The sequence below is a fragment of the Neodiprion pinetum genome, chromosome 5 (assembly GCF_021155775.2).
Source record: "Neodiprion pinetum isolate iyNeoPine1 chromosome 5, iyNeoPine1.2, whole genome shotgun sequence".
NCBI classification, from domain to species: Eukaryota; Metazoa; Arthropoda; class Insecta; order Hymenoptera; family Diprionidae; genus Neodiprion; species Neodiprion pinetum.
In genome coordinates, this window is record NC_060236.1 from 11901855 (window position 1) to 11913916 (window position 12062).

General features: G+C 52.0%; 1 protein-coding gene across 1 annotated transcript; it reads left to right on the forward strand.

Annotated features, from left to right (window-relative positions):
* The first annotated feature begins 443 nt into the window (after nucleotides 1-443).
* Nucleotides 444-3416, forward strand: LOC124220329 (uncharacterized). The gene is made up of 2 exons (XM_046629029.1): nucleotides 444-723; nucleotides 1021-3416. The coding sequence occupies exons 1-2, from the start codon at nucleotides 444-446 to the stop codon at nucleotides 3414-3416; spliced, it is 2676 nt and encodes an 891-aa protein (XP_046484985.1).
* The last annotated feature ends 8646 nt before the right edge of the window (nucleotides 3417-12062 follow it).

Consider the following 12062-nt stretch of genomic DNA (forward strand, 5'->3'; position numbering starts at 1 on the left):
AGTAACTGCTTTGGCGGCTTATTCAAACTGTGACAATGTCAACGACGTAATCACGAGCCGCGCATTACGCCATATCTAGCGGTAATCTTCCACAACGCATGACCACGCCGTAATCGATATTCGCCACAGGGGGATGGCCTATTTGCGGTGGGGGTCAACCAACCAATCAAAGGGATGAAGAATTACCTCACGACAGCGGCGAGATCGGCGAGCCGAACTCTGACCTCTGTCTATTCTACGCTTGACTCGCTAGACGGCAGCTCCCCTACGTCGGCTGTCACCTTGTCGTGGTGTAGGGGCTTGATGGCCGCGATGAATCTTGACGACCCGACGCCCCGGGGCTTCAAAACCCCGTGGCGGAAGTGATTCTAGACGAGCGTCCACTAAGAACAGTCTGCCCAGCCCCTTGGGGCTGGGTGTATGAATGATTGTTTGAATGGGCGATGCGTACATGGGATGCGGTTGGGGCCCCTGGGGCGAGATCTCAGAGACTAGCCAAGGAAGGAGTAGTTGCCGACCGACCGGGGCTGCGGGTGAAGTCAGTACCTTTACCGGGCTTCTGTGGCGTACTACGGGTAAACGTTAGCCCACGGAACTTCGGTTCCCTGGCGAAGGTCCCAGGAAACCACATGTTCAAAGTGGGAGAACCGCTCCTCGCAGCTGACTGGAGCCAATCTGGGAGTCAAACCTCGGATCCCGTGCGCATGTGTGGAGGATTACCTGGTCAGTATTTCCTCATACCCGACGTCCGGTAGGTCAAATCCGGCAACGTCTTACTGGGTCGGGGCCTACCCTGTTTCGGATTGACAGGGGAATCCCCGGCCTGGCGACGTTAAAGATGTAGGGATGGGGGGTTCGCGCGGATAGGGCAGACCACCCGACAAGTCGATAGCGGCTTCCGTGCGAGGGGGGGTAGGTACTTTCCGGCGGGGACAGACGCCATACCGCGGTGTGGCTGCTATGATGGCCGAACCGTCGTAAGATCTCAACAATTAAATATGGATTCTTTCTTTCACCCAGCAAAAGTAAACAAACAAAGGATAGGGGACGCAGGACAGGAGGACGAGAGCGCGGGGGCACGAGACAACGCACCGAGAAGGCCGATGAGCGGGGAGGGCCCGAGCACTCACCGCGGCAACGATACACCGGAACCAGGAGGTGGAGAGGAACCGCTCTTCACGGCATCGGACGCCACACCGCTTCCGCAAAGGAACAAGCGGAAAGGAGAGGAGCTGACACCACCGGACGGACGCCCGGGCTCTGAGGAAGAGCTGTTTCAACCAAGGCAGCTTGGGGAAAAGGCAGGGTGTGCACAGCGGGAGGGGCCTCCCCGGCAATCAGAACTCTCCACAACAGAGGATGAGCTAGGCGAGGGGGCCTCCTCGGAACAGGAGGAAGAGGGAAGGGTGCGGAGGGGCCTGCGCCCCAAGGGCAAAAAGAGGCGCAAGACCACACCCAATGCAAAGCCCAGCGAGGGGCCCGGGGGGATGGCGAATGAGGGATCGGAGCGGGACGAACCAGGTCCGAGCACGAGGCCGGCGACGGGGCCCGCCCCGCCAGCACCGACAACGTCGCGGCAACCCAAACCGCAGAGGAGAACGGCCGCGAGTTCGCTGGAGAGCTCCCCAGAGGGAGTAGGCCCACTAGAATACCGGGTCATGTCTGCGGCGGACCTAGGGGCTCAGATACGGGAATGGCTGGAGGAGACGGATGCCATCCGGGCCAAGTGTCGGTCCATCTCGGGAAGGCTGAGTGGCGACATAAAGAAGCGGCTAAGCTGGGCGAAGGAGGCACTGCTAACCCTTACAGGGAAGGCAGTATCGGCCTACGACCCTGCACCGCTGAGGGCGCGAAACACGGAGCTCTCAGCCCAGCTCCGCAAGGCTGAAAGGGAGAAGGAGGAAGCGCAGCGGGAACTCGCGGAGGTAAAGCGGGAATTAGAGAGAGCCAAGGAGCAGGCGGTCGACCGTAGCGTGACGACCTACGCCCGCGTGACCAGAGACGGGGGAGCAGGAGGAGGGGCGAGGGCCACCTCACGATCGGACAGAATGGGACAGGGCCGAGCGCTCACTCCGCTCAACGTAAGGGCTGCTAAAAACAGGCACGAAGGCCTTGACCCAGCAGCGGAAACGCCGACGCCCGGTAGCGCTCCGGATTCAGGGCTACGACTAACGGAGGCCGAGCTTGGGCTACTCCCGGCCAGCCTTAGAGAAAGGGAGACAGCCCTTGAGCGGCAGCTGACCTCCATCGGTGAAGTCTGGAAGGAACTAAGGAAGATGTCGCGACAGATCCAGCTCCTGGGGGACATGGACAGAGGGAGGGCGTCGCAAACACCGGTTGAACCCGAACCCCCCGCAACTACAAGCGGGATAATCGAGACCCGCGGAGGTGCAACCGACACACCAAGGGTGGGCGGCGAAGACGGGTGGACAACCGTTGGTAACGGTAGGCGGAACCCAAGGAGGGATCAGGGTGAGGCCGCCAGAGCAGAGCCGCCAGCAGGGGCTCCCGCCGCGGCCCGGCAAACCGCCGCCAGGCCTACCGGCGGACGGCAACACGAAGGGAACGCTAACGCACAGGTGACCGTGGCTAAGAAGAACGCGAGTCGGAGGCCCCCGAGATCAGCCGCCGTGGCGATCAAGGGGACCGGGAACAATGTTAACTACGGGGAAATATTGCGCAGGGCAAGAGAGAAGATCTCCCTCACGGAGCTGGAAATGCCAGCGACCAAGATCCGGCGCTCTGCCAACGGGGGAGTACTGATCGAAGTAGCCGGCCCAGATGGAGCGCAAAAAGCCGACGTACTGGCGGCACACCTCGGCGAGATGACGAGGGTCGAATACGGGGACGCGGTTCGAATCTCGCGCCCCACCACCAAGGGAGAAATCCGAGTCCTGGGCATGGACGACTCCGTAACAGCGGAAGAGCTTGCCGCCATAATGGCTGCAACAGGAGGGTGCGGAATCGAGGCGGTAAAGGTCGGACCCCTGCGGGAGATGACCAACGGCCTGCGGAGCGCGTGGGTCCAGTGCACGCTGGGAGCGGCCACGAAAATAGCCGCAAAGGGGAAGATACCGGTAGGATGGACGACGGTGCGAGTCAACCTCCTCGAGGCCCGACCGCGGCAATGCTTTCGGTGCTGGGAATTCGGTCACATTGGGGCGACCTGCAAGGCACCCAAAGCACGCGGGGCAGCGTGCTACAGGTGCGGCGGCGAAGGGCACCAGGCGCGAACGTGCACGGCGGCTCCCAGATGCGCCATCTGCGCAGAGAGGGGCGGCAACAGCGCGCATAGAATGGGTTCCGGACAATGTCCGGCAGTAGAGGAGCGGGGTCGGAGGCCCGCAGCGGTGACGAACCGAAATGGCCAGGCTGCCCCAAGTACTGCGAGTGTTGCAGTGAAACCTCAACCGTAGTTGGCGGGCCCGGGACCTGCTGGCACAACACACGGCAGAGACGGGGACGGACGTGTGTATCATCTCGGCGCCACCCACCGCCTCGGACTCGCCGCGCTGGGTCAGCAGCAGGGAGGGACGGGCAGCAGTAACCTGGGGGTCAGGGGACTTTCGGCAAGGTTGCCGGCTAGGTAGCAGAGGAGAGGGATACGTTTCCGTTATCTGCCGTCAGATAACGGTCATCTCCGTATATATCTCCCCAAACATCACCTTGGAGGATTTCACCGCACGCCTCGATGACCTAGGGGAGGCCGTCCGATCAGCAGACCGCAACCAGGGGGTAATAATGGGCGGGGACTTCAATGCCCGCTCACCAGCGTGGGACCCCACAGGCGCGAACCGTAGAGGAGAGATCCTGGAGAGCTGGGCAGCATCCCTCGGGCTCTGCCTACTCAATACCGGCGCAACGGCGATCTGCGTCAGACCCCAGGGGTGTTCAGTCGTGGACACCACCTGGGCCACACCGGGCCTAGCCGTAAGGGTAAGGGGATGGAGGGTTCTCACGGGGATCAAGAACCTCTCGGACCATCGGTACATCGCCTTCGAGGTGGTGGACCGTCCTCAGGCCGGTGAACCCTCGCCGAACAGAGGAACGACTGGCCGCCGTTGGAACCTAAACAAGTTCAAGGAGGAGAGGTTCCACGAGTCCTTAGCGCTACAGCTGGCGTGGGGACCGACTGGACCGGACCGGATGGCGGCAAATGGGCTTGCCAGGTGGATCGGGCAGGCGATGATAGAAGCCTGCAACGCGGCGGCGCCCAGGTCCCGCCCACCTCCGCACAGGAAATCCGTGCACTGGTGGACCGACGAAGTAGCCGAGCTGCGCAGGGCCTGCATCCGAACTATGAGACGGATGACAAGGCGTGACCACACCCTGCGGGCGGGCTCGCTGTGGGAGGCGGAATACAAGGAAGCCAAACGCAAACTGCGAGAAGGGATCAAGGCAGCCAAGGCTCGGGCCTGGCAGGACCTGATCAGTGCAGTGGAGACGGACCCCTGGGGACTGCCGTACAGAATGGTGTTTAACAGGCTGCGGGGGTCCTCACCAGGATTGACGGAGACCCTGGACCCGGCCATCACCGAGCGGCTGCTGTCCTCTCTATTCCCGCACCGGGCTTCGCGCGGCGAAGACCAACGGGAGGAGGAGGCAGAGGCACGCGGAGAAGAGGGATGGCGAGACGAGTGGGCAGTGAGCCCGGAAGAGGTCCGCACGGCCCTCAAAAAGGGGGGGCAAAGGAACACGGCACCGGGACTGGACGGGGTGAAGGGGAAGATCTGGGCTATCGTCCCAGACGACATGGTGGCCCTCCTAGCCCAGTGCTACTCCAAGTGCCTACAGGAGAGGGAGGTTCCCTGGGAGTGGAAGACGGCACGACTGGTGCTTATCCCCAAAGGGGGGAGCATGGCGGGGGACCCGCTGCCAAAGGTCAGGCCCATATGTCTGCTGAGCGAAATCAGCAAGGGCTTCGAGCGAGTGGTAGTCGAGCGGCTGAAAGGGTGGATGGCGGAAAACCCTGCGGCGGATCTCGCAGAGGGTCAGTACGGCTTCCGGGAGGGCAGGGCAACGTGCGACGCGCTGCTGAAGGTGCGCGGATTTGTGGTGGGCGCGTGGTCAAGGGAGGGGGGGGGTGGCCATCGCGGTCTCCCTAGACGTAGCTAATGCCTTTAATAGCGTGCCGTGGGGGGCCATACTGACGGCCCTAAAGGACAGAGAGGTGCCGAGGTACCTCCGAAGGGTGACGGGGTCGTACCTGAGCGATCGGGAACAACGGGACGCTATCCCGTGCGCGCAGGGGTCCCGCAGGGGTCGGTATTGGGCCCACTCCTGTGGAACCTCTGCCTCGACGGGGTCCTTCGGGTACGCAGGGAAGAGGGGTGCGACGTTCTATGCTACGCGAACGATACGCTGGTTCTCAGCTCGGCGGGGGACATGGCTACCGCGATCGTCTTAGCTGAGGTCCAGGTGGCGACGGTCGTGAGGCGAATTAACCGCCTGGGGCTGACGGTGTCGGCCACCAAAACCCAGGTGGTTGCGTTTACCAAGGGCCGGGAATGGCGACACTGGGCAACGCAGAGCCCATGCCTCAGGGTAGGGGGGGAGGCAGTTGCGATAAGTAGCTACATGCAGTACCTGGGAATTACGCTAGACGCCCGGCTCAACTTTCGTGAGCACTTCGCGCGAGTGGAGAGCAAGGTGGCGAAATCGACGCGTGCGTTATTCAGGCTGATGCCAAACCTGCGGGGACCCACAGAACAGAGGAGGAGGCTGTACGCGGAGGTGATATACGCGATCATCCTCTACGGAGCTCCAGCGTGGAGCGACGCGACGTCTGACCGCGCCGTTAAGCGACGGCTACAAAGAATGCAACGTACGGTACAGATAAGGGTCGCATCGGCGTACCGTACCGTATCTCTGGTAGCAGCATCCATGCTGACGCGATCACCGCCGCTGGACCTGGTAGCGAGGGCGCGAGCTCGTACGTTCCAAAGCGTCCGGGAACAACAACGCGCGGGAGGGATCAATGCAGCAGGCAAACGCGCCCTGGCGGCGTTGGAACGGGCAGCCGTAGCTAGGGAATGGAAGGCGGACCTGAGCAGGCCCAACCTCCCCAGCGGGCGCCTCAGAGGGGCCATACTGGCGAATTGGGAGGAGTGGCTTAGCGCGGAACACGGGGGGGTAACTTTCCACCTAACCCAAATCGCGACGGGCCACGGGTGCTTCGAGAGCTACCTACACAGGATAGGCAGAGCCGCGGACCCGGTATGTAAGCAATGCGGGGGGGCCGTGGATACAGCGGAACACACGGTGGAGGCGTGCCCGGCCTGGGAGACGAAGCGCGAACAACTACGCGGAGTCACAGGGGCGGACCTGACGCTACCGGCGCTGGTTAAAGTCATGACGAGGAGCAGGGAAGGGTGGGCAGCGGTCTCGAGGTTCGCGAGCGCCATCATGAGGGAAAAGGAGCAAGCTGAGCGGATGCGCCAGCGGGGCCTAGCGCGCGCGGCGGAAAGAGTTTCCAGCGACACGGGCTCGGGGGGATAAAGGAGTTGCGCATCTCCGAAATGGGAAACAGGATGAGGGGTGGCGCAAGCAGGTCCCGGTAACTACGGGTAGGGGCCCGGAAGGGCTGGCGGGGCCGGGTGCCGGCGGGCCTCCCCTCCGCCCTCTGCGGTAGGGCTGTGGTGTGTGCGGGGCGGGGGTGCCGATCTCGGAGGTTGCGGGGGTGGAGGCGGGCGGGGGCGCTCGTGGCGTCGTTGACGATAGGATAGCAGGTGACAGGTTAGAAGTATCGTCACGGGCGCCCGTGCTCCGCCTCCTTCCCCTTTCCCCTCTACTTCCGCCCCCCGTTCCCCCCCCGTGGTTCCTGCCAATATGGGGGCGGAGAAGGACGGCTTTGCTGGTGCTTCTGCTTCCCGGCGCCCGAGGGGATGGGCGGCCAACGGAGGGGGGCAAAAACCAAGCCGCTGGCGCAGGGAGGCAGCGTCCGCACGCTGAGCGGCTCCAGCGATGGAGCATCAGCCAACAGCGAGAAACCGGAGCTGGTCCCGAGGCATGACGTGAGCCAAGCATCGTGAACCGAGCGGATTGGGAGGGAGGGGAGACGCAACTCCCAAGCTAGGAGCGAGCGCATAGGCGCTGAGGTGCCGGGAGACCCCCCGAAGTTATGCTTCGGTGGTTCCGGGGAGTCTCCCATCCCGTACCAGGGTGGCCGGTGGGTTTTTAGTGGGGGCGGGTCCCACACTGCCCTGCGTTTCTTGCGTGAAACGCAGGGTGTGCATAAGGCATTTTCCCATCGTAAAAAAAAAAAAAAAAAAAAAAAAAGACGGCAGCTACGATTTTCCGTATTCTCCCGATTTAAGCTAACCGATACTTCCTTCTTTACCTTATCGCTATTATTCTACCGTTTATTATACCGCTATCGTTATCTATCGTTTATTCACCACCCTCTACCGTTGTAATACCTTTAGCTTCATCCTTTCCGTTAAATTACCTTCCCTCCTCATTTTCTCTCGCTATTTCCTTTTAGTCTATTTTGAAATAAATTCAGTATTCTGTGCCTGAAATCGTCCATTAAGGCTTCTGGCTTTGTATTGTATCGTTACGAAGTTGCTCATGATTTCCATTTTCTTTCTTATTGTATTTATCGTTTCGTGGTTGCATCGTATGATGCCGATTTTGTGTGAATCATGGTCCACGGCTTAGAGTTGCGGTAAGCCGCCGTGTGACTGCATGATTTCAGTAATTAATAATTTCCGTGTCTGAGTGGCCTCGTAACTGCCGAATAATGAATTCTTTTGTATTTATGAATTTTCTGATTATTTATGAATTTCTATTAGTCTGCTTCTGTAGTTTCTATCGTATTTTGAGCAGAATTGGGCAGCAGAAATTACTTTCGTCATTTCATTACCCGTAAATTACAATTACTGTGAATAACTGTAATATTTAGTAACTAATTACAATTGCGGGAAATAATTATAAATTTTGATTTACCAATTACAGTTAGTATAAACAATTGTAATTTTATGATTATCAACTACAATTACTCGAAATAATTGTAATTTTTTTGTTGTCAATTAAAATTACTTGAAAAAATTGTAATTTTTTTGCTAATAATTACAATTACTTGAAACAATTGTAATTTTTCTGTTATCCATTACAATTAATGGAAATGATTGTTTTTTTTCAAATTTCAATTGTTTTTCATAATTTATTTAAACAAATTACCTTTGGAAACGTAATGTCGAATTCTCAACATAATTTCAAATTCCGAAAACATCGGGAACTTCATGGAGCTTACATATTCACATTGACTGGTCAAGCAAATTATTTAAACAAATTAATTTTTCAAAGTAATGTGAAATCCTCGATCAGCTACCCAAAAAACTTTGGTAACCATAGCCCATTCACATATTGACTGTAAAAGACTTGTTCCGATCACACCATTTGAATACTCCAAATACGGAGTAAATTTATTTGTCTATTTGTTATTATTTCACAGGAATAACGTTAGAGAAAAAAATTCAATTGGACCACATCGTGTGGTTTACAATTACTCAAAAGAATTTTAATAATGTCTGATTCAATTACAATCACTGAGGATAATTGAAATGATTTCTGATCAAATTCCAATCACTCAAAGTAATTTTGATAAACTTTGATTAAATTCAAATTACTCAATGTAATTTTAATGAAATCCAATTCAATTACAATTACTGGAAATAATTTCGATGGACTCTGAGTCAATTACAATTATCAAAAGTAATTTCACCGAACTCCGATTCAATTATTATTACTGAAAATAATTTCAATGGAATTCGATGTCATTAAAAATTATCCCTAGTGATTTGTAATTGTTAATTTTTTATTACAATTTTGCCCAGCACTGATTTTGAGCCCTATTGGCTTCCACCTCGGTTTCATAATTTTTTTTAATACTAGTGTGTCTTGTATTTTATTTCTGGAATTACTTATTATATTTTTATACATATCCTGCCTATTGTATCGTATATCGAGTTCCTTGGAGTATAACCGAGCGTAGAATTAGCCTTTAAATACTACCGCACCTTTTTCTATTGCTATTGGCAATCTTATATTATTTTTGCTTGTTATTCTATTCTCCGTGTCTTTTCGCAGTATCATATTCCCTTTTTAATATGAGTTTTGCGTATAATTCTTGATTCTTTTTGTACTGAGGTGTATTTAGTGTATTTTTTTATTTTGCGAACTCTCCGAATTTCTCACTCTCTCATAATTTTTTATTCTCTCGAAAGTTACGTTTTAAGATTTCTTTATTTAATTCTTCGGGTCCCTAAATATTGTAGATTATTGATTCTATCATTAATAAATAACCCTCCCGAAAATTATCTCTCGTACTTGACCGTTAAATCTAGTCTATCGTTTACGCTACCGATTTTTTGTAAATTATTAATGAATGTCAATCGTTCGCACTGGTTAGAATCTATGGTGAATTCGTCCTATTCTCCCGTTATTACCTCCCGAGCTATCGTTATTGTGTTTTCTACCGATTGCAATAAAGTTCTCACTCTCGTTTTTAACTAACCGAATAATAATTCGCGTAGCGTCATTTGCAACTTGGGTAAGATCACGTCACCCAGTGACATGTAGTTTTAAGTAAATTCTTGCATTATATCGCTTCTCCCGACCTACGCTCATTTTTCACTGTTAACTCTCGTCTTTCGTTTCAAAGCTATCGTTTAATTCTATTCTACCGAAATTTCTGTGAACAACTATTGCCTGTTTTGTAAACTACTGCTATCGATGCCATATGATTTGCCTGTCGTAAACCTGTAAACTACTTGACAATATATGACTTATTGACCTGTTCTTTTTCCCTGACTTGTGGTTATTCTTTATTTTCTTCAATTCTTTAATTATCGTTAGCTGCCTTGAATACCGCCAATTTACCAGTTTGTGTGAGTACCTGAGCCTAGCCAGCCAAACAACGGGTTCTCTAGTTATTTTCTGTATGGCGTCGTATTGTTTTCTTGATTCGTATTATTGTTTGAAAATTCGACGCTACCATGTCTGGCGCCCAACGTAATCGATTTTGTTATAGTTTAGTGTTCAGAATAAGTGGAGAATCGCGCCAAAGTGTCAACGGTAAGTACTCATCTGAGGGTAACAGAATTTAGCATTGCAGCATATGTATTACTAAACCTTCTCAAGCATTTTCTCTGCTGACATTCGACATTCATGTGAATTAATGTGCAATGCCTTACTTTCATATGAACCAAAAGACCTTTGGGCGTAGAAGCGTGAAACTGACAAAACGAACATTGAAACATCTCTGACTTATTTCTATGGACGACGACTGCAAATAGGTAACTTGGAAAATTGTCATAAAACTCCTAGTTAAAAGTACAAATAATAATAACATAAGAAGGCAGCCCTATCAAGATGATGGAATAACCATACTAGCATCGTAACAAGTTCCATGATTTAAGATATTTGTCCATCCCATTTGGTCTTAAATTTGTAAAGGCTTTACTGTATTAAATATCAGATGTGTTCGCTGGCCGGAGAATACTGGGCGTTCAACACGTGGAAGCTCTTGAAACTTATATCTAGTGCTTTGAGAGCGGATGGAAACTTGTACAGTATCGAATCGATTCCCACGTAAGAACTGTGCATACTCTCCAGAGATGGACCAACAACAATTACGTAGGTTTGAACTGTCACTCCAAGGCTCGTCAATTTTTGCCTTTTGGTTTCTTGGGCACCCTCTATGTCTCCTCGGTGCTAAAAAAAAGTTCTACGTGTAAATAATCCAAGTATAGAAGATAATGCGAAGTTATTACGAGTAAACTATTAAATAAAACTGTAAACAAAAATTAATATGAAATTTGGTAATGCGCATGCGTTAGATTCGCTCAATAATTAATAAGTGTGCAAATGTGAAGTTTACGACGGAAAATGTAGATTAAATTTTGTATAAATAGTTTTATCTTATATGTATTTAATCTTTCATTGAAAAATACTGAACCGAAACTTGAGCTCATATGATTTCCTAACTTTGCTCACCTTAACGTGAATGATTATACGCTCCTGGGATTCAGCAATAGATGGTTTCCAGTGTTAAGTCTTGTAACGAATTCTTCCTTTTGGTGGTATCAAATATGGCAGGACAAATAGTTAAATAACTGCTCCGCAATATGTATAGATAAATATTGTGACGTGGATTTTTCCCGCTCCTCGGTCACTCGGAGAAAATGACCGAGAACTTACCGCGTGCACAATAATTTGGCGTCCACGATGTCCCCTGAACCTGCAATAAGACCGCGAAATTTGTTGGGCACCTGGCGTGGTCAACACGCCTCGAAATCGGTAATACGATATACCGCGACCATATGCTCGGTAGCTCAGTACCACGGAGAGGGGAGGGGTAATCTTTGGGTAGAGAGAGATACGCCACACGTACGTTGACAAGTTATTTCACAAAGCAGCGAGAAAGTTAAACAGTATATTTCAAAATAGTGATAATACAAAAAAAAAATTAAAAATAATAACAATACTGCGGACGCTTGTCCTCGCGATCCCAAACGCAAGCGCTTAGCTTACAAAAAAAAGAAACGAGCCAACAAAATAATCAATCAAGAAGAAGAAAAGAAAAAAAAAGATAAAACAAAAATATGAAGGGATCCCGAAGACCTCTACAGCCTACGTGCGCCAGTCACTATACTACTCGTGACCGCTAATTCACACACTAAAAGAAACCAATGGCAAAATCGGACGCGACGCGCTGCTCGCGAACGTCCTTTACAAAACGGCGCTGATCGCCAACTTAATACTAACTGATTATTCAAAAAAAAAAAACTAAACTGAGGCGAGGCTCGTCGCGACACCCACGACCCTCCTCTAAGAACGCATATTTTTATCAGCGCGCACCCGAGCTTTATTTTCTCTGCGACGGCAGGACGCAGTCGCGAATTCGAATGCTCCCCGTGTGACTGCTCGCGACCTACACGAGAATGGAGGGTGTACCGGACGAAGTAAAATGACCCCGTGTAACGGACTTCGGTTACACTCAAACTCGAGGCAATAATGTCTCAGCTCAACCCGTGACTCGACTCGATTTCCTGGATCCC

Bases quoted from the DNA above. Each gene is read 5' to 3' on its own strand.
- LOC124220329 (XM_046629029.1), top strand. From the start codon at position 444: ATGCGTACATGGGATGCGGTTGGGGCCCCTGGGGCGAGATCTCAGAGA. The intron at 724-1,020 runs GTCAGTATTTCC...TCTTTCACCCAG, and splicing joins CATGTGTGGAGGATTACCTG to CAAAAGTAAACAAACAAAGG.